We start from the raw sequence: 26,430 nt of genomic DNA, 5'->3' as shown, positions 1-26,430 counted from the left end.
GCTGTGCTTCATGCTGGTACCACTCCTCAAACACACAAACTCTACTTCTTAGTATCTAACACAAACAGGAAGTGCCAACTGATTTGCTCAAAGACTGGTGGAGACCCTGCCCTTTGGAGATACTACAAATCGAGAACAGGCTGCCGTACAGAAAAAAAGTTTACCAGCCTGTTGGCTTTTATATCTGCTAATATACAGTAGTTGTATTTTTCTGTGTGCCTCACTGCAGATGGATATTGAATCAATTATTGATATACATGCAGTCTTTATATGTTGGTAGAATCTCTGTGGTAGAACCACATCATGGGAAGCATTGGCTGCTGTTTCTGTTTCATGGCAGGCTCAGACTACAGGAGTTTCAGGTTTATTGACCTCTGTTTCACCCTCCAGACAATCACAGCAGAAAGCTGGTCTGGGATCTTGGCCTGAACCGATGCTCAGCCCACATTATTTAGTGATGTTAGGGTTTTACAGAGCCAGTCTGAAACTTGCAGAACTGCTTGCAGACTCATCTGGTTCAGCTTGATAATATCAAACATATTTGATATGTAGAAGAGCTGCCAGGATTAGTCGACATAACCAACAACATTTAAACAGAAAAAGCATCAGCATTGCTATGTACACCAGATGCGTGTTTTATTCTTAAGCCAATTTGTTGTAACGAAAGTTTTTCTTCAGTATCACAATGTAATTTCCGTATCATGATGTCAGTTTGTTCACTGGTCAGTTCTTTGTGATACAACCTGATTCCAAAGTCTGTTAGGATTGTAAACTCCTGTAGTATGAGCTTGGCATACTTGTTTATGGGTCATGCTGCTTTGCTACTTTGTTGTTATGCAGTTAGTGCATGATGTTTGGCTTTTAGCTGCAAGTTCACGTAATGTGTACGTCTGTGACTCCATCCTTTTGAAGGACTTGAGCTCTGCCCCCATAACCTCAAACAGAACCAAGCTTCCTCAGGCCTTGTCTTAGCTTGGTCCTTCTCCAGGATTAAAGGCCTAGCTGTAGAGATGCTGTCAGCCCCAAGAGGATTGAACCTACCAAACCAAGAATATCTTGATAAAGAAACAATTATGGTTTTTTTATCATTGCCCCCAACTTTCAGGCAGAGGAACGCCATGGCAACGTTGAGGAGAGGTTGAGGCAGCTGGAGGCCCAGCTGGAGGAGAAGAACCAGGAACTGCTCAGGGTGAGTAAGAGGAAAAATCTTCTATACCTCTTTTTCTTTTTTTTACTGAGGTAGCAACTGTCATAACATGTGAATTGTACTGAAATGTTTCAATTTTTGCAGGCACGGCAGCGAGAGAAGATGAATGAGGAGCACAACAAGCGTCTGTCTGAGACTGTGGATAAGCTGCTGTCAGAGTCCAACGAGAGACTCCAGCTGCACCTCAAAGAGAGGATGTCTGCTCTGGAGGATAAGGTGATTAGCAGAGTTTCTAGCCTTTATAACAACATTTGAAAACAACTGTCTGAATAGTTAAACATTCGGGTCCAGCCCTACAGAAAAGCAGGCAAGCTGAGGACACCGTAATTGCACAAATATTTGTTGCTTCTCTTGTATGTGTATCCCATGACCAGTTAGCAGCAGCATCATATGTCATGGTATGTAGCTCAGTCAGTGTTTATTTGCCAGTGTGTCAGTGTTATTCCTGTCTCTGTACAGAATGCCCTGATCAGAGAACTGGAGCACACCAAGAAACTGATTGAGGAGTCTCACCATGAGAAGGTATGAAAAGGTTTAAAGCTGATTCCTCACTTTTATCTGTGTTTTGGGGGGTATTTGAGCTTCTAATGGCTGTTGTGACTGCAAGCAGGACTCCAGACTTTTTTTTTTTTTCTCATAGTAGGACCGGTGTTTCTTACTGAAAATAATAAGAGTACCACTTGAATTGACCCCACATATTCATATTTATTTTGTCTTAACTTACTGCTGACAAATATTTTGTCGATAAGAAGCCAGTTTGCGGAAATCATGGGTGTTAAATTTTAAAGGGAAAAGAATATGTGTTGAAACCCTCGAAACTCCAAGCAGTTTGTAGTCACCAGATGAATCAACAATGAAAGCGTTTGTTCTTTACAGCCTTAATTTCATCTCTCAGAGGCTAACAAGATGAGTCCTGTTCTGACGTCACATGCATTTAGTGGAAACAGTCTTTTTGGCTGCAGTAGTATTTAATTTTCTTGCGATTACACATGACTAATGATGCATGGAGTCGGAGTGGGCCTTTATATGTATTTTTTATTATCTTACGCAAGTTAGCACTGTTATTGTTTTCGTTTATTGCTCCAGAGTTGGTTTCTTTTACCACATAACAGTTACATCTATATATGTCCTCTCCTACAGGAGCAGCTCCTCATCCAAATCGAGACGATGAGGGCAGAGAATGAGCAGGGGAGGAGCAGGAGCAACTCCTTACTACACGGGTAAGCTGGTTAACTGGCAGCATTCACCGTTTCAACTTCTGACAGTTCTTTTTTATTTATTCTTATTGGTGTGTCTGTGGTTTTTGCAGGCGGTCTCAGCTGGGCAGCACCCCAGATTTCAGGTACCCAGTGTCGGCTTCCTCAATGATGGACAGTAACTCAGACCATTACGGCAGTGCTCTCGTACTGAGACGGCCTCAAAAGGGACGAGTGGCAGCGCTGCGCGACGAGCCATCAAAGGTGAGCTTATCTTCCGTTGGCTTGTTTTTTTGACTGCACACTTCTAGGAGTTGTATAAAATCTAAACAAAATAAATATTAAGCTTTTTAAATAATGTATAATGAGTGCACCAAGCAGCTGGAAGATCAGTCACGTAACCCTCTGAACTCCAAGCATTTTCGGAGTGTTTTTTTGCTCCTGTGGCATTTCTACTCATTGTGGTCACTGCAATTTGAAATTCTGCATCTCTATGGGAACGACACAACTACGACTAAAAGTATAGAGAACTTGAAGAAGTCTTCTGTAAAACATAACAGCTATAAAGCTAGAAATTATGAAAAAAAGAAAAAAACTGAAATAGAAAAATGTGCCTCCAGGTGTTACCAATAGTGGAAAAAAAATGAGGCCTCAAGGGTGCATTTTTAAAAAAAATTTTTTAGAGAATCTCTTTTCAACTGTTTGCTTTGGACAAATAACCTGTAGAATAAGGGGGTTTTAAGGAAATATCAGGATTTTCAGTTTAGATTTAGTCAATTTTCTTGATTTAATCACACGTCACAGATGACAAGTTTAAAGACTGTCTAAAAATGATGATTCTTTCTGTGTTTACAGTTTCTGACGATAAGTGGTATAATTTTAGCAAGTTGTTTGTTTATTTTATTTTTATTTTTTAATGAAAACACGGCGTCTAAATCTGCCGGCAGGTTTTGGGGTTCAGAGGTTTAAGAATGCATGCAGCAGCTGGAAGATTGATCCTTTAACTAACTCACTGGCTAACATTTGTAAACATGTGCATGTCACCCTGGCACTTCCACATAGACAATTTATGTTGCACAGTTCCTCACTACCATTATCTAATCACAGTGAAAAATGAGACCTAGGAATCCTATGAGATTTGCAAGTTTCCCTGTTCTTCTTGTGGGTTTTGTGTTGTCTGCCTCGTAACATGTGTGACTGTGTGGCTTTTTCTTTTCTTTGCCTGTTTGAGTTCTGTCTGATGATTTTCTTCTTCTCTACTTCTTTTTGTTTGCTTCCATTGTGGACGTCAGCGGCATGTAAGTCAGTGTGCTGGAGTTAACAGTGTTGGTTACTTCTGTCTGTGTGATGCATTCGTGACAAATACTCAAGTTAACCATTTGTTCCTGTGTCACCTCTTATTCTCTCATATGCCTACTGCCTGCTTTCTTGGTCTTTTATTATTTTCTCCCTGCAATATCCCTTTTCCGCCTTCAAAATCTGCTTCCTCTGCTATCTTTATCTTCTCTTCCATTTCCCTTCTTCACCTGCTTTTATGAATCCAGGTGCAGACTTTGAATGAGCAGGAGTGGGAGCGCATGCAGCAGGCTAATGTGCTGGCAAATGTGGCCCAGGCCTTTGAGAGCGACATGGACGCCTCAGACCTGGAGGAGGATCGAGAGACCATTTTCAGCTCGGTGGACCTGCTGTCCCCTGCTGGCCAGGCTGACGCACAGACCCTTGCCTTAATGCTGCAGGAGCAGCTGGATGCCATCAACAATGAAATTAGGTACCACCAGCAACATCACTTCCACAGCAAACCCACAGAAGCCAAGCTAGTAGTTTTTTAATTTGATTCCACCCTTTTCTCTTTCCTCTTCTCCTGTAGAATGATCCAGGAGGAGAAGGAGAGCACAGCAATCCGAGCAGAGGAGATCGAGGGTCGGGTGGGCAGCGGTGACAGCCTGGGAGGTCGTTTCCGCTCCATGAGCTCCATCCCTCCGTCACTGTGTGCCGGCTCCTCGCTGGGCAGCTCTCCACCCGGGTCTGGCCACTCGACCCCCAGACGAATTCCCCGCAGCCCCAACAGAGAACTGGATCGTATGGGTGTCATGACCTTGGTAACACTTCCTTTACTTTCCTGTGTTTCCTGATCAATATCATGTGCTGAGTAGCATATTTAAAGCTGCTCATTCAGTTATCCCGTATAAAACACTAGTATTGCTTTCTCTGATTACATTACACATAATTTCATATGATATGGCTTTAAGTTGGTGTTTGGCTTCTAGTGCAGGCTTAAGAGTAATTTTTTATCTATACAGCTAAAATTGTTGCTGTTCCTTCATGTTGTACATTAATACCTAATATTTGCATGTGTGACAGCTTGTAACTGTTTGTATATGCAACTACCCTCCTGCCTGTAGCAATATTGCTATGACCCCTACATCATCCAGAGCTCCCTCTCCCAGCAGACAGTAACTTACCATATGCCATATGGTGCAACTGGCTTCAGTCCCCCCCCTCAAGCCTATAGCTATGCACCATACTTCCAGGTACCTGCAGATCTCCCCTCAGCTCTCTTTGTTCCTTCCCTGGGTGGGTGCAGTCTGCCACTCTGTTCCGATTCTTTTGCCATCTAATACACACATTAAGCTTTTTAAAGTAAACACACAACTTTGCTCTGAAAATAATTGGAGTTTGTTGTGTTAAAAGATCTTCTTTCTAAGATTAAAAATCAAATTGTAACTAAATGTAATTCAGGCTGTAATATGTTATGAGTAGCAAGGATTACATTATTTGCTGTAAACCTTTGAACGTCAAGCAGTTTCTGGACGGTTTTTGCTTCTGTCACATTCATACTCACTGTGGGCTCATGTTTCACTGGAACATAAAGTCCTACAGCTCTTTGGAAATGCCACAATCATGGCTGTAGGTAGAGAGAACTCAAAGGTGTCTTCTATGTAGTGTGACACAGTTATAATGGCATTAATCAAAAAAGTAAAAAAACATTTTACAATTAGTTAACTTTGAAGAACCAATCAACCTAGAGAATACAGACCCACCTTAGCTAGCTTTGTTTTTCAGCCAGCACTGAAGTGGTTTTTAATCAACTTCACACTTATACCCTTTACAAGACAGTTGTGTATTTTGCAGAATGTCGAAAAGCAAAAAAGCATATGTCTTGATTAAAGACTTTCTTCTGATGCATGTGAGCTCTGGGTGAAAGTAGCATAAGAACAAAGCTGCCGGTGACAGTCTGGATGCTCAGACAGATCTTGTTCTTGTGTCAATATTCTACATAAATGAATGCGAATACCTTAACAAAGATTTTAAAGGGACACACCTCTCACCTGGTGAGCAGAACCCCCATTATGTCTAATATTGTCAGAACAAAACATTGTTGTTTTGGTTTAGAAACTACAGAGCACACACCCCTTCTGCACCTGTGAGCACCTCCTGCTCACCTGTGAAGTTCTGGTGCTCGAGGCTGCACACAGACCCTGCCTTCCTTTGTGAATCACGTTGGTTTGTTTTTGGCCACAGGTCTGTAACAGGCTGGTAGACCTCTGGTGATCTGTGTTTGGTAGTGCTGCCTCTCAGAGCTTATGGCAGTCACTTTACTACGCTGTTTTAATATTAATGAACAAAACGGAATTGACCACATTTACTCCTCATTACATCAGGAGTACAGAGAAGTGACCCCATCTGGCAACTGAAATGACTGTAGGTCTGTTGAATTCAGTGTCCAGGCTTGCATTCTTTTCATTTCCTCCCCTGCAGCCATACTTTTTTTAAACATGGTTCTGTTTGAAAACATAACATTGAGCTGTGGGTGGAAATTTTGGTCCTGGGGAACTACAATGCCATGGAGTTTCTTGTTAACACTGCAGTTGGTGTTACTCATTAATTAGTCCCTTCAGGAGTTTAGAATCTTGAGATTGCATAAATTTGTTTGAGTTCTAGCAGTGCCTGCATTGTTTGGTCCTTGGGAAAAGAAAGGGTCACCAAATTATTGTCCTTTTGATTTATATGTTTGTTGAAGATAAAGTACATAAACACTAGTTGTGTTTCCATGATGTATTGTTATACAATTGTTAAGTATCGCTTTAGAAAAAAAATGATTAAAAACAGCAATATTAGGGGCAGCAAGTTTTTGCGCTCGCTTGAGATGATTGACTTTTTTGAAGAAGTTATTGTCCTTCATGGAAGATCAAAAACAAGTTTTCTGAATAGCTTTTGATGTACTGAACATTTAACTCATGACTGATCAGATGTTTGTGCTAAAACTCAGGACAGCATGAAACATAGCCGTTACCAGCTGACATGAAAGAATAATCATGACTTGCCTTATTGAAAACAATTTGTTTAGAATTCACTATTCCTCAATTACAAGTTTTGCTTATTTCATCTTTAAGCTTTTTTTTGGGGGGGGGGGGTTCTTTCTTTTTTTTCTTTTTTCTTTTTTTTTTAAAGCAGTTTTCTACCAAATGGTTTTGTTCCTGGCTTCTTCTACCTTGTTTATTAAAGCCATGTGTATTGTAGCCTATAGCACCACCTTCTGTCTGCCAAGTTTACTCGCTTCACACCAATGAACCCTCTGAACACATTTTTGTGGACTGCGGGCTCTAGATATTTTACTACTTCTATATTTTTAATTAGTTTCTATACTTGTATCCTATCTGCTCTATGTGAACACAGCATCCAGTTCACCTGATAAATCTGGTGCAAACTGTTTGTTTTTAGAAGATAGAATAAAGCGCCTTTGGTTAAGTATCACAATTTAAAGAATATATGTGTGTATATAGGTTTTTCAACTGAACTGGAAGTGACAATCTGAAAGTTGACAGTTCTTCTCTGCCTTTTGCCAACTTTGTTCTTTTGTTTGTTTATTTGTTTTGAAAGATAGCATGCTTTTCAAACCAACTGGCAGATTTTATGGTTCAGAGGATTATTGGAAACAAGCCTAATGTCTCTTGTTCCATTCAACTGTTGTACAGTTAATGTAATGCAAAGCTGGCATCTGTTGTGCTCAGAGTGAGGGATTTAAAGAGCACGTTCCAGCTTTTAGGGTTTCTGCCTTGTATCACAGTTTTTTTTGTTTTTTTTGTGCATGTAAAAGGTCTGCAAACTTGCAAAGCCTAGAGTCCACACCAAAGACAGTTACTAAATCAACGTTACCTGGCTTTTGTTGGGCTAGCTGACCAATCAGAACAGACTTAGCTTTTCAGCAGGGCGGCATTAAAGAGGCAGGAGCTAAAACAGAGCATGTTAGACAGAAGAAGCACTATAGCAATGTACAGTATACAAAAAATAATGTGTTTTTGAACATAGAACATGTAAACATAATCTAGAAGAAAAATAGTAAACCTGTAAATGTGGATAATATGGGCTCTTTAAACATATCCCTAGAAATCTATTGAAGCAGATCAAAAACACTGTAAAACATTAGACATGATGTGAATGCTGCTTTTGTCTTGGCAGATGACGCCAGAGAAATGACTGACTTGTCAGCTTTAACATATTTCTGGTTCTTGACTCTTTGGTCAACGCTAACATCTGATTGCCTTTAACACCTCAATAAAACTCGCCAGATTGTCCTAATTTCTAAACAACAAGACGCTGCAAGAAAGGGAGCATTTTTGGTGATTATATTAATTTTGTGCTCACCCTGTCAATTTCCTCTTCCTGTTTCCCTTTTATAGCTCACTGATCTCTTCCTTGCCCTGGCCTCACTGTGTCAGTTGAGGAAAGGAAATGAGTGATTAGGTATTTTCCTCCTGGGGGCAAAAGAAACTCCCTCAGAAATGTGGCACGCCGATGGTTTATTTGCTCTGCTAATGCCAGGTCTGTGAGGAATGCAGAGGGGAAACAATCCTCCCACCTTTTTCTGGTGCACAGCGGAAAATATGAGTAGAACAGCTGTGGTTCATGAATTCAGGTGGCACACTGTATGATAACACAGAAAGCAAAACCACTTTACTAACTTCAAAGGAGTGTTCTCACCTGTTCATCAAATACTCTGGCTTCTTACTTAGTCATTTATTTCAAATAGATGTAATCAATGTTTTCTAGTGAAATAGCTGTAGTGAGCTGGACTGCACCCATCCTACCTTGTCCTGACCCAACCTCCAGCGTGGCTGTTTTGCAGTGTCTCCTAATCGAGTGTGGTGATACTCTGTCGGACTTTATTTCCCTTCTTAATTGCACAATTTAAAACAACTGTTTCTCTGGCTCTCCGCTGACGTGTGTGAGTGTATACATGGGTAAACGTACTATGTATCGGATTTCCTGCTCTTGTGTGTTTGTGCATGGCTTGTTTCCACCGCTGATCTGTTGTGCGTCTCACTAACTGCTTTTCTCCTCTCTCCTTTTTTGCCACGCTTCAGCCTAGTGACCTGCGCAAGCACCGCAGGAAGGTAAACTAGCAACCTGCTTTACTGGGCTCTGTGAGCTGCCTGTCTAATGTCCTCATCTCCAGACCCCAAGTTTCATCCATAACGTTCATTATTAGTTTGTCCATTCCATCCTTCAGTTCACCGTCCAGTGTAACAATGCATCCCTGTAAATGTTTTGTGGTGTCTTTGTGGGGTTTTATTTTTTATTTTTAATACCAGAGAGATGATCGTGTGCTTGTCATATTGAACTTGTTAAAAAAAAAAAAAAAGTTTCCAGGTCAAAGGCTCTGCTGCGGTGCTGGAGGCTCCCGTCCTGTCAACATGCTGCCGTGCTTTGTTCCTTGTTGTTTGAAGAGAGTCCAAAAATCTATTTAGTCATCGTTTTTCTGCAGTGCAATCTTTTATTAGTACAATTCATTTATAGCACACCTGTAAGCTAAGCTTTTAAAAGTATTATAACACTTCAGAATAGCGGTCGACTGATACTCCTGATATTTATTTAATAATTTTGACTCCAACACAAAGTTTCATTTAAATGCCTTGGTTTATTTATGTTTTCCATGTTTAAGTAAAGGAAACTTTCCAACATTTATCTTTCATTGTTGAGAGGCACTTGCACGTAATATAAACCCAATTAGATAGCGCAGTGGCCGGGACATTGCTTGAGAGTGAAGACTACAGACACAGAGAGGGAACTGCGTCAGAGCCAAAGTAGCACTTTTTTACATTGTTTAAATAAGCGGCAATCAGTTAAATACAAACAATCAGGATCATCAGAAACATGTGGAATATCAGACTGATAATCAGTCAACCCCTAATGCTTCAACACATTACCTGTTTAAATGTATTTACTTTTTTCAACATTTTTTTGGTTCTTCATTTTTCCCTCCACAATAGAAACCTCATTGCTACTTTTGTTGTTGTTTTTTTTATAATGTTCATCATTTTACATTTTCAGTTCCAGAAATTGTGTCTTTTTTTGTCAGTGTGAAAACAATAGCACCACTGCAATTTATAATTCTGCTAAATAACAAAGGTTGAATGCCCACTGAGTTTTTTTCTGACTTTTCTCAGAGCGCTGTGGTTTTTTTATGTGACTGCTTCGAGCACTTCTAGTCAAATCTAGTTGAGAAAGGTGCTAGTGTTGTCACCGTTAATCTTTTTCACTCAACGAATCACATCAATCATACATTACAGTTAAAGTAGTGACATGTTGTCAACAGATTGTAGTCAAAGTAACAAAAGTCCACAACGTGGGTCTACTTTTTTCATCGAGCACCCTCCATCACCCTGCCAGCACTTTTGTGCCAGAGACAAACACTATATGGACACGTGCCCTTATTTATTCATTTGTATTTTTTCACAGCAGATTACCTGGCACTGATATATAGAATGAACGGGCTGGGCACAGTACACATGGAGTGTAGTTGCAGCTGGTGTAAAATGTACTGGATCTAGTTTAACATGGATGTACAAGCGTTCTACTTGGCAGCGCTGTGTGCAGAATAGATGGTGTGTTCTTTACGCTTCATTAATGCATTTCTTCCACTGTCATGCAGTCTGCTCAGGATGACAAGGCCACTATCCGCTGTGAGACGTCACCCCCCACCACTCCACGCTCCATGCGCCTGAACAGGGAGGCAGGACACGCTGCCAGTCACGAGGACATTCGAGACATTCGAGGGTGAGACCTCTGATTGTCACCAGAAGAAATTGGCAAATTTTTTCCTCACCACTGTGCAGGGCTTCAGACTAACCTTTTATATTGGTTCATTTAGGTGTACCAAAAATGTTCACTTTAGATTTTGTTAGCTCCCAAACACATGTAAAAAAAAATTGTATGCGTTTAGTTAATGATTGTAAACAGAAGTAAGGATAGTCATAAATGTTTCGTTCTTGTTCATAGGAACATTCTGCGACTTAGAGTTAGTTAGTTAGTAGCAGAGCTAAGTGAAGGATGGAGCAATGGTGTTCCTGCAAAATAGTGACATAGAAATTGTTTTAGTGGAATATATGTATACACACAGGCTTGCACTAATGCATAGTAATTCATAGAAAAAAAAACACATTTCACGATCCAGATCCTCGGCAACCCTCATAATTTTAGGTGTGTAGGTTGCAAGCTTGGAGGTGGTGGTGCTTGTTTCCTGTAGTAAAGGGAATTTTGAAAACAGAAATATGTAGACAGTAGAGGAGAAGGAGAAAGCACATGACATGTGTAGCCAATGGCAGGCTTTTACCCGTCCAGCACAGGACGAGTTTCTTGGAGAGATTGTGCTTTTTAAAATTTGGAAAGTTGATGCTCTGACAGCAAGAGCTCTCGTCCAAGCCACACTTTGAGTGACACAAGCAGACCTGCTGAATATCAGTTTTACCATTGTGACCAGTGACCTGACAGATTTTTAGTTGCATGTGCAACCAAAATGGTGGTACTCTGGAGCCCTGCCTTTTTGGTGTGTCCTGTTTTCTGCCATTTGTCTCTGTAATCTCCCTCCATCTAATCACTTACCCTTTGGTCTTGTAGTCTGGCAAGCCTGCAGGATGGCCAGGGTAGTAACCCGAGCAGTAGCAACAGCAGCCAGGACTCTCTCAACAAAGCAGCCAAGAAGAAGAGTATCAAGTCTTCCATTGGACGCCTATTTGGGAAGAAGGAGAAGGGCCGACCCAGCATTCCCGGCAAGGATTCCCCCAGCCAAGGTCAGACAAGGCTGGAGACGCTTCGTTTTTATTCCACTGCACCACCATGGTTATGTAAATGTTATGCACTACCATGCTGCCGACATTGCTGTTTCTGAACAAGGTGTTTATGTTCCTAGCTGGCACTCCTGAGGCAGAGAGCTCTCCGAAGGACGGTTTAGGAATGGGCACCCTCGGGGGCCCTGCTGAGAAGAACAGGAAGCTGCAGAAGAAGTAGGTGTCTTCCCAGCAGTCCCTTCATCTCTCTGCTGTCTCCAGAATTGATGTAGACTGAGAAGAAAGCTGAAAAATAATACAGATGATATAACACCCTACTTACAGGATGCTTATACTGGAATACAGTGTTAATAATGTAAAAGTCCATGAGTTTTATTGTGGGCTCTGGTGCCCCTGCTGCAGGCTCACATGCTCACTCCTCGCCACCTGGCTCACGCTCAGCAGCTCATCTCCCTTCCACTCCACACCCAGTATTTCCATTGCAGTCATCTCCTACAATAATTTTATGTTTTTTCCCCCCTCATGCTTAGTTTTGTGTGAACATTTTGCAAACGCCACAAATGTTGTTTTGCTTCCATCCTGAATTAGCACCAATTCATTCTTTCTCTTTATATATTTTTTTTTTGCCAACCTCCCTTTTCTTTTTTTTTTTTATCATCCCCTTCTCATTCCATGTGTAGTCCAAAGACCGGGTAAGTTGTTGCTTTTGCCTTACCTTATCTTTTTTCCCCCCCCACACTTGGCTTCACTTTGACCTCACCCATAACTCTAAGGACCCCAAACAACTGTCCCTCCGAATGTCTGATGGCTTTTCCGTGCTGCTCTTTACCCTGCTTTCCACAGAGGAGCTTAACTAACAGGAATGTGTGTGTGCTGATTTTTAGTGAGTGAAAAATTTTCCTCTCGCAGCTTTCCTATCGGAGCATGACATTATGCACTACAACTATAGGAAAGATGGCAGAATTCATGCAGATAGTTGGCTTTTTGTGAGTGTTTGTGTCCATAAGTTTGAAAAAGATCATATATTACACTTTAGCACAATCATTTTGTTGCTCAGAATTTATTTGAAACTAAATTGTCTGTTAAGAACATGATTTTGGACATACCTGCCAAACAGATGGTTGGTGCTTGTGACACATGGCCCCATCTAGTGGCCAAATCCAGCCATTTTCATACTTGTATGACCTCAGTTAAGACTTGGTACTAATGGCACTGTTCCTTCATTACAAACGGAGAATGTGCATGACGTGAATGTTCAGTATTTATACAGCCATTGCAAAGGTTTTCTGTCCTACATACTTCCCTCTGTGCATGTACAGATGTAGAAGAATGCATCCGTACTAAGGTCATTTTCTAACTCTCAAAGCACTGGTTCTGGGAGAAAACTTAACTGGCTAATAAAGTTCCTCAGACCTGAAACTGTGGCTGCTATCTCCTAAAGGCTTAACAAATGATCTGGTTAAACCTGGGCAGTCAAGGCTGGAAAAAGGCTGAGGACAAACGCTTTCTATCTTTCTCCAGGCTAGGATTTTTTTTAAAGGAGTTTTCTGGTTTATTTCAAACTGCTGTATTTCCCATTGTAGAGGCTCTAAGTAAAATGCTAACTTTGCATTTTAGAGATTCAGGGATCTGGCCTGTAGAGTTCACTGTTTAAAGAAACACAGAAATTAGAAAATCTCTTCTTATAAAAGTACTAAACTAAGTGCACAATTTGTTTTGTGCAACTACTCGTTTACTGAAATGTCTACAACAAAGGTGCAGAGTACAAAGTTAACATGACCCACAGAGACACACAGTAGCCACATTAATGGAATATACAGCAGGTTGAAGTAAACCTGAATCCTTAAATACATTTAAATGAAATTCTGTCTAAGCTTGTCCAGATGTTTGACTCTTCCTGGGTTTCAGTTTCTGCGTTTTCTCTCAAACTCCTGCTCTCTGTTTTGAGTGTGCATGTCAGTTGATGTTCTGGGGTTTGTGCTCATGTGTGTTCAGAAGGTGAACTTTGGAGTTTGTGATGGGTTCTACATTGGCTTTGTGGCTATGTACAACATGTATTTATGTTCTTGAGCAAGTGAATTGGCTCTAATTTATATTTTGTGTCTCAGGCATGAATTACTGGAAGAGGCTCGCAGGCAGGGCCTGCCATTCGCCCAGTGGGACGGACCAACTGTTGTGGTTTGGCTGGAGGTATGACACTGACAATATTCATCTAAAAACCAGTCAGACCAGTAACATCTCTGTGACATTTATCGTGTTTAAACTGATGCCACCGTCTCTTCTCTGCCCCCTTCTGGTCAGCTGTGGGTGGGCATGCCAGCCTGGTATGTGGCTGCATGTCGTGCCAACGTGAAGAGCGGAGCTATCATGTCGGCGCTGTCAGACACAGAGATCCAAAGGGAGATCGGAATCAGTAACCCCTTACATCGTCTGAAGCTTCGTCTGGCCATCCAGGAAATCATGTCTCTCACCAGCCCTTCTGCCCCGCCAACCTCCAGAACGGTACTCATCTGTCTGGTTCATATGAAAACACACATTCAGGGTGCACTCACACAGATAATATTAGGAATTGTTTTCCTTTCAGCACTCTGTCAACACATTCTTGTCATCTGATTGAGCATGAGACTTTTAATGCATTAACTGCTTAACATGTACTAATGATTGATCAGTTCTGGTTCTTTGGCTAACAATGAATGAACAAATGCTTCATGACCTTCTCTCCATCCTGCTCTCTTTCTGTCCTTCGTCACTCTTTCCTTTTTTGCACACTTGTGATTGGGGGGGTGTCACATGATCAGACCACAGGAAACGTTTGGGTCACGCATGAAGAGATGGAAAGTTTGGCAGCCACACCTCCCACGGTTAGTCTACCCGGATTGGCTTGGCACCATTGGCTTCTTACATCTGTGGTGACTGTTGAGTCTCGTTTCAAGTTGCCTCCAGGACAGCCAGACCTTGCTTATTGCATGCATATATTGATATTTGATCAGTCCAGTATTCATTGGAGACTCACAAGGCAGCTTGAAACAAGACCTAATTCTTCCTGCTAGTTAGTGACTTTTTGTTCTTCCTTGGTGGTATTAGTAGTTTCCTCATCTTTGTCTTTAGATCTTACATTTTCGGTGTGTTTGTGTTTCTACTCTTACGTTAGCTAGAGTTTTGTGTGTATGTGTGTTTGTGCTTAATAGCAGATTACACAAGCACCTGCTGCTCAGGTGACTGCAGGTTCTAAAGGTTTTTGAAAGCAGAGACACCTTGTTGTGAACAAGAGAGAATAAGAATGAAGGACTCCCTCCCACTGGCTCCTTTAACATTTTATTTTATTATTTTTTTAATAAAGACATTTCTGAAAGAGTGAAATTTATATATGGTAAGGCTATATGCATTTGTCTGCTGTCAGAGATTTTTGCTGCCATTTGTACTGACCTAGTTTCTTCCTTAATAATGTCTGTGATTGTATAAGATGCAATGAAAAGGCTGTTTTTTCCCTGCAGGAACTTGTTGGTTGTTTTCAGACAGCCCAAACTTTTGAGCATGTTCCAACTGCAAGCACTGGCTCTGTGGAACCTCTTTCTGGCCTTTTTTTTTTTTTTTGGAGGGGGGGACACACAAAAACTCTAGTGCAGGTGTAAGTGCCATTTTTCTGCCCTCTGGATGTCCTCTTTAAATAGGACATTTTCAGTTTCCTACGTGCTCCTAGAACTGGAGTTATGTCCAGAAACTAATATTTGTTGTTGTTGTGACGCACTCTTGAGTAAACAGCACATCTAAAGGTGTCAATCCTACACCGCAATGGTAACGGATAGGATGAATCACCCTATTAGTACACCTTTCCTGCAAACGTTCATGCCAAGCCTGAGTTCCTGCAGTGGAAAACTGCTGACAAAGTTCTGAGACTGTGAATATAAAAAGCAAAAACCAGTTTAATGACCTGAGTTTGGCTGCTGCCCTCGTCTAAGTAGTCTCCTTGTGCAGCAGTACACTGCTCCTGCTAAGTGGTCCAGACATATTGGGGTTTTTTTGGCCATAGTTAGGGCCTACAAAGCACTTCACAATGTGTTTCTTATTCAACTATTCATTCACACTCACACACCAATGGCAGCCACCTGCTTTGGGAACAACTTGGGGTTCAGTGTGGAGGAGTTCACTGATCACACCACCATTGAAATACCTTCATTTATCCTGTAATGAAACAGTCACCCCTGTCTGATTTGTCAATTGAAAATTTAGTGTATCAAATAACAGATTGATTTAGAATTCACAAAATGACATGAGACAATACCAAAGTAGTGTTTTTTTTCCATATCGCCCTCTCCTCTGTTGTGTATCGGTTGTTTTTTTGTCTGTTGCCATTTTTGTTTCCTGTATGATGCCTCACCATTAGTTTATCTGGTTGGTTAATTTTCTTATATTTTTGACTTGCTTGTCTTATAATTTTTTTTGACTTTGTTTTCCACTTGAAGCTACTCTAACCCAGCACTGCTGCCTCACTAACCCCTCGCCTTTCTGTTCTTCTCACCATGCTCACTCTAACCATGCTAACACCAGGAGGATGACGAGGGTAGCTGGGCCCAGGTTTGCACACGTTCCCCCCAAAAAACCCACTTGCCGCTCACTTTTTAAAATTCTGCTATTCCTAATACTCAGGGTTGATTCTTTTTAAATGTACGTTTAGGGAGGTGTCATAGATTTCGCTCGGTATTTATTTCTACGTCACTGAGAATGCCTTCATAACACGCATGTTCAGAGTGGTTCATTGTGCAGTTTGACCCCTTTAGTTTGGTATACTTATGCAGCAGAAACATTTCTGCTTGGATTGTCACTAAATGGTATGTACTGCTGTGGTTGTGTTTGTTAGTAGTTAGAATATGACCCAAAATTAACTGCAGGAAACAGCCTCAGCACATTAAGTTTTGTGCTCATAATAATGTTAATGCAAACAATACCACAATTGCATAAAAGAACAAGTCATGGAAAAAAAACTGTAAAAGAAGTGTTTTGCTTGAGGCTTAAGATCCTCCACTGAACCATCGATAAAGGTTGCCAGAGATAACATTAAAAACAAGGAAGGAAGTTGTAATTCTTCAAATATTTTTACGAAATTGCTGACAAAAATGCCGCAGAATATGGAAATATGGTTCAAATATGTTAATGATAATTTAGCTTTCTTTGCCTTCCAGTTGATGTGCTTCAGTGAACTGTTCACACCTTCATTCCTTGTTCATCTTCGAAGCAACTTAGCACTTTCCTGTAGTGTTTCTAAATGAAGCGCAGAGTTGAGGTTTCAGAGGGAAACCCGTTTGTAGTTACTGTGGAGCAAGTTGAGTTTCCTGTGTAAACACCACAGACAGCAATCAAAGTATAGTTTTAAAAGATGTTATCGATACCGTAAAACGTCTGAACATTACAGCTGATTAAATATGAATAAAGTTCAAAGTGCTTTAAATACTGTGTTAAAATGGTTAAAAAACAAGCAAAACTGCGTAAAAACATAAAGACGCAAATTAATGGTACAGTTAAAATAAAATATTAAAAGATAACGAATAAAATACATTAAAGGACAGACAAGTTTAAACTCTAATTTATAGAAAAGCTGGTACATAAATTTAACATAGTGGCTCCACTTGGACGATATTTAAGATCCAAGTGGAGCAGAATCATGTCAAAAAGCCATTTTAACTATGTTTGAAAGACAGAATTACGCACACTTTTTTTTTGCTATTACGAGGACGATTGTACACAAAGGTCCATGTGTAAATATACTTTATTTATTGCAAAGTATGCAAAGTTATGGAGGTGAAAAAAAAAACAACAAAATCTAAAAATAAAATCTAAATTGATCAATTGGACGATGCTCAAAACATGTCACTGGCCTCTTGTGATCTGCCTTACAGTCAGTATCTAGTTTAAGATAAGTGCAGTTATAAAACACATCCATATCCTGGAGTAGTAATTAGTTTCTAATCTAGTGAGTAATCTTATTAATAACACTTTCCATCTTGGCAGTTCCCTCACACAAACCCTGGTTAAACCTTCTCTTCTCTGACCACAGACGTTGGCGTATGGAGACATGAACCACGAGTGGATCGGTAACGAGTGGCTGCCCAGCCTGGGTTTGCCTCAGTACCGCTCCTACTTCATGGAGTCCCTGGTGGACGCCCGCATGCTCGACCACCTCACCAAGAAGGACCTTAGAGGACAGCTCAAAATGGTGGACAGCTTCCACAGGTAAAACAGGGATGATTCAAGTGTCATTATATCTTCTCAGTATTTCTGTATATCCAAAGTTTGATGGGATATACAATGGGAAGATAAGCTGAATATTAGAGTAAAAGGAGCATTTAAAACCAAAGTAGCAGCTAATAGGGATTCAAACAAACACTAAGCTGTCTGTCTTTGCAACAGGAACAGTTTTCAGTGTGGTGTGATGTGCCTGAGGAGGCTCAACTACGACAGGAAGGAGCTGGAGAGGAAGAGAGAGGACTGTCAGCTGGAGCTCAAAGGTAGCAAACACCCTGCTGGCTTCTCAACACTAATCATTTTTACTTCATTTTAATTTTATTTCTTTCAAAATTGCATTCCTCCTGAATTTCTTTCATCGTTTTGTTGTTTCAGATGTGCTGGTTTGGAGTAATGAGCGTGTGATCAGTTGGATTCAGGCCATCGGACTCAAAGAGTACAGTGGTAATCTTTATGAGAGCGGAGTTCACGGAGCGCTGCTCGCCCTGGACGAAACCTTCGATCACAACACGCTGGCCCTGCTGCTGCAGATCCCCACACAGAACACACAGGTACACAGACAAACATCAAATGTTCAACACTGTTAGCTGGTTTTAATCATCATGCCAGGTTCAACCATATGATCGTTTCCAAATGTGTCACACAGATTGGGTTCATAAAAGTGACAACATATGAATCCACAAACAGCTTCCATATCTGTAATTAAAGTTGTAAAAAGTCACTTTTACTGGTCCTCCTGCTTTAGATTACATGCAGCTTCAAAAATAACTATTAAATCACTGTGACTGCTGTTTTCTGCCTCTTCTTTTGCAGTTCTTGGTATAGACACTGTAAAACTCTTCATAAAGCACCAGGATGACTATGTTGCTGTCGTCTCTCAATTCTGTTCTTTTGGCTATCTTCACATTTACCGCTTATGCACAAAACAATGGCATTTTCAGCCATTTAGAGTGAATTTTGAATCATTTATGTTTCATTAGACTTTGTTTGTCTGTCAGAAGATATTGTGAATATTTAACTACTAAGATGAAGCTACAACAAAAAATTAATTGATGTTGAAGGCTTGTTGTGGAGGGTTTGTAGAAAAAACAAACGGGTGGTTTAATAATTATTTCCATAGCTATGTAATGTATTAAAGCAATGTTGATTGTTAGGGCGAAAGAGGATATGCATTCAGGTGATGTGCTTCATGAGTCCACTAATTGATTAGACGTTGCTGCTGTCGCTAGTTGGCATCTTGAAATACTAGTCGGTTAACCTAATTATTAATGTTTTATTAATGTGCTACGCTGGTTAACGGTTCCGTGGTGCGTATAAAATGTTACACAACACTCTGCCTGCCGACGAGGCCACGGTCCTCTTCCTGTGCTAATTTCATCAGGTTGTATTCCAGCAGAGTGGAAAGTGAGGTAGATGATGGTAAAACTAGCATGATTTATCAGTATTTAGACCTAAAAAAAAAAAAGAAGGTTCAGTGGAAGGATGAAAGATCAAAATAAATAAAAAAGGACAGAAATATATGAACATTGGATGAAAATCACTGAAATCCTAAAAGTAGCGACAGAGGTTAAAGAACATTGAATGCCTGTCTGTACTAGTGTGTTTGGAGAGGGGACATGATGGTTGACACAGGAGTCTTGATCCTGAATTCCTCTGGCAAGACTCTCCAAAGTCAGGGGGCCTTGAAAGTGAAACCTCTGTCTGCCTTTAGCTACTAACGTCAATCTAGGAACAGCCTAGAAATAGAGACCCTCACCAGAGGACCTTGGGCTGTGATCCAGCTCATAAAGGGTGTGGAGTTCAGAAATATAGTTTGGAGCAAGACCCTGTTTACCTGGAATGAGTCAGAATCAGCTTTATTGCCCCAGTTTGTTACCACCCAGAAGGAATTTGGTTCCAGCTGCTGTTGACTCTCAAGCAGTACAGACGATATGCAAGCAATGTAGGGATTATATAAGACGAGCATGTAAGACTATACATTAAGTTCAATATGTGCATCACTTACGGGAATGAGATCATGATGTATGAATATTGACTCAGTTATTTATGAGGGTGAGGGCATGGGGAAAGAAAATGCTGCTGTATCTGGTTGTTAAAGCTATTTTAGACAAGGTCATGGTATTTTCCTGCAGAGAGGAATTGTGTGGTAGGCAGCATCGAAATGGTAAGAGTATAGAATTTGACGTTAACGTATTCATTTTGAAGATGCTTTTGTCCCCACTTACATACAAATGAGGGACCACTGTACATCAAGGAGAAGCCATCAAAAAGAAATGGACCAGTTCATTAGGGTTTCATTTACTCGAGCAAGATAGACAGTAATGTTCATCAAATGGATAGAAATAACAGGAAAGCACATAGACTTCCGTCAAATAACGCAACACTAACTCATTGGTGCACGCAGACTGATGGTGCTTCCTGTTCTGCATAGTCACCCTCCAAAGACCTGTTCTTTGCCAGGAAAAACCCTGAATGCACACATCAGCTGCTAAACCTGCAGTTCAACTCTTTTGTCTCCCCCTTTTGGCACTAAGAGTAATTACACAAGCACTGCTTCCAGTTGTTTCCCTTTATTGGCCATATAACACTCTCAGTTGTAACCTGTTTCATCTTCAGTTGTGCCAAACCAGTGATTGCTGCACTACTGGTGCATCAGGTCACCACAGAATCCAGATTTAGCACTCTGGTACACTGTGAAATGCAGAGATTTACCTGGAAATGATAGGCTCATTTGGCTTAAATGTAACACAACTATTTCTATATAAAAGTCCAACACACTTGCTTCAACAAGGAAATTGAAATACATTAACATGTTCATTTTGAAGATGCTTTTGTCCCCACTGATCAAGGAGAAGCCTTCAAGATTACTAGAATTGTAGGTGCATGAGGAAAGACTTAAATATGCAGGATATAAGTATTCATGCAGTTTTTAGAGGGAGGACCAAGCTATTTACTAGAGACTAAAAATCAGTTCCAGTTAAACCAGATCAGCTGCTCAGAGGCTCAGGACGACCATATGATTCCAGCCTCAGTAGACAGGATAATGTAGCCAGGGTTCAGTGTTGATCCTTGGGATGCTCTGTTTATTTCACTCTTTTTCTCTGTTCTTTCCAGGCCAGAGCGACTCTGGAGCGTGAATACAACAGTCTGCTGGCCATTGGCACAGACAGGAGAATGGAAGAGGTGACAAACACAGACTCTTGCCAACACAGTGACACAAACTGAGTGAGAAAATATGTGTGAAATCAACTTCCTCTCTCAATGTCTTCACCCTGCCAGGATGATGATAAGAACTTCCGCCGTGCTCCCTCATGGAGGAAGAAGTTCAGGCCCAAAGACATGAGGGGGATGTCCCTGGGTGCGTCAGATACCCTCCCGGCCAACTTCAGAGTGACCAGTAGCGGCACAGCATCTCCCTCCACGCAGCCAAAGAGGAGCCCGATGGACGGTAGGCAGAGGAACCACTAAATATATGCATGTTTGTGTGTAATGTGCTCTGTCAATGCTGCTAATTACTGCAGTAGAACTTCTCTGATGGGCCATTCAGCCCTGACTCCTCATGTGCCCTTAATTCTTCTTGAATGGCTTTGCTGCTCTGTTTACGATGCTGTGACTAATGGCATGTTTCTGCATGTGATTTTGCCAACATGGAAACGCAGGAAGTCAGTCTATACAGAGGCTGGACACTGCCACAGTCAGGACCTACTCTTGTTAACACACAACGGTAAGAACACACACATCAACTACGATGTAAGAATCAAATAAGACTGGGGCTGTAGTAAACCAGAGAAACTGGTCAGCTCGTTGAATTGTATTTTTTAACCAATTAATTGGTTGTGAGGAGAATAAACAGCTAGTTATCTACTTATTTTCCACAGCGCACTGAGTCAATATACCTGCTAGCCTTATTAGCCTTAATGAATTCTAAAACAACACGAAAAGCTATTAATTGCACCATATAGAGTTATTTAAACCTGATTATTTTATACTGAAATAATTACAAGCTCAGAACAGACCAGTGTGCACCTTCCAGTGTTCATAAAATTTCAAAAAATTGGAGCTATATGAACCAGTGAGTCCAGTACAACAACTGTTGTTTGAACAAAATGCAGCCACACAGGCGACGTCTTTGACATGATGTCAATTAGTTGTGACTCAACTCTGAGTAAACAATGAATAAGGCAACGCCTCAAGTGGTTGAACAATATAGAAAACAAATCATATTGCAATTAGTTTTCTGTAGTTGTGATTTTTGCTACAGTTTTGGTCAAACTGGTACCTTCCCATACGTCTGGAGAATGTAACTTGTGGGTTGCGCAACAACTGCAGCTCCTGTAATTTGGATATCGCACCGACCTTATTGCAGTTTGAATAATATTTGGATGAATTATTGCCCTATTGCTTGGTTTAAGTATGCACATGGAGCATTACCGCGATAAAAACAGGATCAGTATGTCATGGTAATGTAGTTGAATTATGGGCTGCCAGAGGTTGTTGCATACTCTGAAATGCTAAAACTGAAAGTGTAGCCGTGGCCTTAAGATAAGCTCTAAGATAAAACTTCATTGATCCCTCACTGGGTAAATTCACACTTAAAAGCACCTAGATAAAAATAAAGCATGTTAATAATCAAGGCAAAAAATACTAAACTGGATAAAGATAACAATAAAATTAGTTCTATACACTGTGAACACTTTTCATATGTACAGATATGACATGAAGGATGATTCTAATCATATTTGTAAGACACATGTTGTGTTAAATTAGCTCTGGCAGTCTCCATTAGGGCTGCAGCTCATGATTAGTTTCATTTGCAAACATTCTGTCAATATTTATTTTCTTGTTTGATCCGTTAGTTGTTTGCTCTGTAACATGTCAGGAAATTGTGAATAATGTCAAACATTTAAAAAGGGCCAGGTTGGCAGTTCTTTTTTCCCGACCCCAAGGTTGGTCGGATTTTGGCTTTTTTTTATTTTAAAAAATGTACTCAAACCGATGTAACTGATGCCATAACTTATAGATTAGTTTTACAGTTGACAACTAGGTGATGATCATTGCAGTTTTTTGTCTCCATGTGGTTGTGGAAGTGTGAGTGTTTACAGATCGTTTCTTCTACCAAAAGTAATGTATTAGTCTTAGACGGCTTCCTTTATGAAAGTAACACCGGCGACCGTCCAAACACTAAGAGTTTGATTTGATGAGAGCACATTGACCAAGCCATCCACCTGGACACTACAGCCCTCAACAAGACAAATGTTTGGCTGTTTACTCACTGCACATCTGCTCCTCTCTCTCCAAGCAGAAAGCAGCTTTCTTGTTCTATTGTGCTTTAATAACGCACGTTTTACGCCTCTCCTCTCTTTCCTTTTGTTCCTCCCCTTCATCCATCCATCCATCCATCCATCCCTCCATCCTGGCTTCTGTCCTGCTTCCCTTCTCGTATCCATTGATCTCTCTCTCCCCCTTCTCAGTTTATCCTCATTATTTCTATAGGTAACCGCTGGTCAGAAGATGAAGGGGAATTCCCCGCATTCAAGACCAGGATGATGAACTGAAATGACTTGCAAGGACACTAAAAAAAAAAAGTTTTTTTTTTTTTTTTGTCATCACAGAGAAAGACTTTACTCACCAATCTCAGTATCCCTAGAGGAAACTTTCTAGATTTATCTACATTTGTTATTATATTTATGTAAACCAATGGGACATTTAAATGATTTTAGAATTACTATGTAACCCTTTTTTGCCTCTGTCCCCTTTAATCAACCCACTTTTTAAAACACTTCTCCACTGTGCCCGCATTAAGCTCAGCTCTCAGATGTATGTAACTGAATGTTTCAGCTGTCTGGAGTTTGTATATTTCTACCAACAGACATTTTATCTAATCTTTTTTATAATCCTGATTCTATTGACCAGATGTATGTTTTTTTTTTTTTTCTTTCCTCGCTTTGATTTGAATTCTAATCATTGAATTTATGCTTAAGTGACTTTGATATGTGATATAACTTAATTCATATCCTCTGCCCTTTTTAACTGTTGTAATTTTTTTTTTTTGTAGCTTATTACCTGTGATTTTTGTGTAAATGCAGCTCTTAGGTCAACGGATGTGTGAATATCAGACGAATTGCTGGAGACTGTTTCACAAACTGCTCGACACTGTGAGTCATCCATCGCCGTTAAAATAACTGCTGGCAAGCCGGGCGATGGTGGCGACAGATATCACGTGAAACTCTTTTCTTTCTTTTCCATATCTGCGAAACCAAAATGAAACTCTTGAATTTTAAGAATTAAAGCCATATATATATCAGTAGCGAAACAAACTAAACGGAGGGCTACTTTCGAATGCAAGTGAAAACAGACTTCCAGTTTCTCTCTAGTTGACCTTGCATGCGGACTTTACTCCACTTATCCCCACCCAATCTACACCCAGTTCAGCCCTTTAAGAAAACTTCCTCACCTCTGGAGAAACGCACCGACGAGGACGTCAGATGAACTCGAAAGTGTCGAAACTCCTTCGATGGACCAACTTCACCGAGGCCTCAGCTGATCCCCGCTGTGACTAGATAACCCTCGAGGCAGCGCGATCCACCCGCAGACCCCCTTTTTTTTTTTTTTTTTTTTTAAACACTTTGTACGGAGATTTCATATCAAGCCTTATCGTTTCTTAACTCCTCTCTGTCGTCGCTTCTTATTTATTCATCCACGTTTTGTGTGTCGTCAGTTCAGAGCTAAAGCCCCACTTTTTGTTCCTCGGAATGCTTCTCGAGTTTGTCTTGTCTACACTCACAACACAGGTTCCACCTTTTTTGATGAGAAGGAACCGAAGAGTTTTCATTTCACCGTACATGTAGTCGAAGCTTAAAGTAGATCTTTCTCGTTTGTTTGTGATTTAGTCATTTTATGCACAATGCAAATCATGTTGCTGTTGTTTTATTCCTGCTCTTCCTCTGTCGAATCTTCTGATCTTGTAACAATGATGTACAGTCTGAGTACTTATAAACTATTTTTATCACAGTATTATTTATTGCTTACTTTCAATAAAATACTGAAACTTATTTTCCACTGCAGATAAAAAAAAGGACTGAAGTTTTGTGTTTTCCTCTCCTGCTGTTGTGATGTTTGAATGAGAAGTTAGTTACTCATTTAGAGCAGTGTTGCAAGGATGAGTGGGCGCTAAGGCTATACATGTAAGAGGAAATAAACTTTTAATATAACAACAAGTATAACAGCTGTCTCTGGGTATCCATTATCAAGTCTTTTATTAAGCTACAGAGATCTTTTTTGTGGAACAGTGCAGAAATAATATTAAACTTTACTGCTGTAGTATGCTTCAAAAAGCTACAAGGTGCTATACAAAACAAGAGGGGGGAGAAAAAAAGCAATAAAGACAAATCACTTTAAAAACGGTGCCAAAATACTAGACAACACAAAGTAATCACATGCTAATCTGTACAGGTGGGTGTTTAAAAGCTGAAACTGAAACCATGTTCTACAGTTTTGGAGCTAAAATGGTCTCTTACTGTATTTGTTGAATAGTAAAGAAGTGACAGCATCATTTGGATACAAAAATGTTTGTTTTCCTCATGATCTGAGTATTTCTGTGGCTCTGTCAAATGAGCAAAGTGTTATCCCTAAACAGTCCAACTAGCACCTGTAGAATAGCGACCAGTACAACAGCTAGTTCCCTTAGAGTTCAGGGAATTTGACATTTTAGTCTGTATAAATCAAAAGGGTGCTGTCAGAGTTTAGAAGATGGGCAACTAGTAAAATGTAATTTAAACATGGTCAAAAAAGTGGCTACAAAATGTCCATGGTGCATCGAGAAACATTTTTATGTACAGAAAGTTTAGTTGTGAAAGGGACAAAAAAAAGTCTTCATGCCTTTTTGTGGTCAGTCTGGTTTTGTAGTTGCTTTGTGTATGTTTGTTGTCATTTTGCATCTCTGTGCAGCCACTTCATGCTCATATTGTGCCTCAATGTTGTCATCTTGAGTCATTTTGTAGTCTTGTGGCTGGTTGATTTATATGTTGAACTATATATGTTTTTAAATTGCATATGTACAAATCAAATTATTATAGAGACGTTAATCTATTATTATTATTATTATTATTATTATTATTATTATTGTTATTTAATAAACCGATATAAAATGTAAATAAAATGTATAGCTTGATTACAATAAAATGCAATCAAACTGATGTAAAATTATAAATAAAATGTATAAATCAACAGAAGATAAATCCAAACTATAAGTCAAATTGATATAAACATAAGATGTATTTGCAAATTAAATTGATATAAAAATTACGTTTCTTAATAAATTTATAAAAACTATTAATTAAACATACAAATCATGCTCATCTAAAAATTCAATGTATAAATCAAATTTATGTAAAAATGATTAATTAAATGTATGTGTCAAATTAATATGATAAATATAAATGTGTGAATCAAACTGATGTAAATTTAAAATCAAATGAACATAAAATAAAGAAAATACATTCATATATTTTATATATCCATTAAAAAAACAAAACAAAACAAAGGCATTAATCAAATAATATATATATATCGTTTAATTGACAAATCAAACATATAAAAAAAAAACTTTTAAGAGTATAAATCCAATATTTCATATTTTCTATTAAAACGACCGATATATTATCTTCGCTCCGCCCACCTGTGACGTCGCAGCTGGACGGGCTCGGGATACTGGGAGAGC

At 39.9% G+C, this 26,430-nt stretch overlaps 1 protein-coding gene across 8 annotated transcripts in view; it reads left to right on the top strand.

Annotated features, from left to right (window-relative positions):
* ppfia1 (PTPRF interacting protein alpha 1) overlaps positions 1-24,931 on the top strand; it is a 51,153-nt gene extending 26,222 nt beyond the window's left edge. Inside the window, exons 10-30 of one of the 8 annotated variants that reach the window (XM_008303171.1) lie at positions 1,106-1,189; positions 1,292-1,423; positions 1,667-1,729; positions 2,348-2,427; positions 2,517-2,667; positions 3,948-4,171; positions 4,271-4,502; positions 10,337-10,461; positions 11,302-11,474; positions 11,594-11,687; positions 12,152-12,163; positions 13,580-13,661; positions 13,773-13,973; positions 14,270-14,332; positions 17,524-17,699; positions 17,877-17,974; positions 18,087-18,262; positions 20,826-20,894; positions 20,991-21,159; positions 21,371-21,435; positions 23,205-24,931. In XM_008303171.1, the coding sequence (XP_008301393.1) occupies positions 1,106-1,189; positions 1,292-1,423; positions 1,667-1,729; positions 2,348-2,427; positions 2,517-2,667; positions 3,948-4,171; positions 4,271-4,502; positions 10,337-10,461; positions 11,302-11,474; positions 11,594-11,687; positions 12,152-12,163; positions 13,580-13,661; positions 13,773-13,973; positions 14,270-14,332; positions 17,524-17,699; positions 17,877-17,974; positions 18,087-18,262; positions 20,826-20,894; positions 20,991-21,159; positions 21,371-21,426 (2,460 nt within the window). In that variant the 3' untranslated portion in view covers positions 21,427-21,435; positions 23,205-24,931. Of the gene's footprint in view, positions 1-1,105; positions 1,190-1,291; positions 1,424-1,666; positions 1,730-2,347; positions 2,428-2,516; positions 2,668-3,947; positions 4,172-4,270; positions 4,503-10,336; positions 10,462-11,301; positions 11,475-11,593; positions 11,688-12,151; positions 12,164-13,579; positions 13,662-13,772; positions 13,974-14,269; positions 14,333-17,523; positions 17,700-17,876; positions 17,975-18,086; positions 18,263-20,825; positions 20,895-20,990; positions 21,160-21,370; positions 21,436-23,182 lie in introns of all 8 variants that reach the window. The other 7 variants (XM_008303170.1, XM_008303176.1, XM_008303169.1 and 4 more) reach the window with 7 other exon arrangements.
* Positions 24,932-26,430: the final 1,499 nt, after the last annotated feature.

Source organism: Stegastes partitus, unplaced genomic scaffold (genome assembly GCF_000690725.1).
Source record: "Stegastes partitus isolate 25-593 unplaced genomic scaffold, Stegastes_partitus-1.0.2 Scaffold1949, whole genome shotgun sequence".
Lineage (NCBI taxonomy): Eukaryota > Metazoa > Chordata > Actinopteri > Pomacentridae > Stegastes > Stegastes partitus.
Note: the sequence above shows the minus strand (reverse complement) of the source record. Positions and strands in the feature narration are given on the sequence as shown.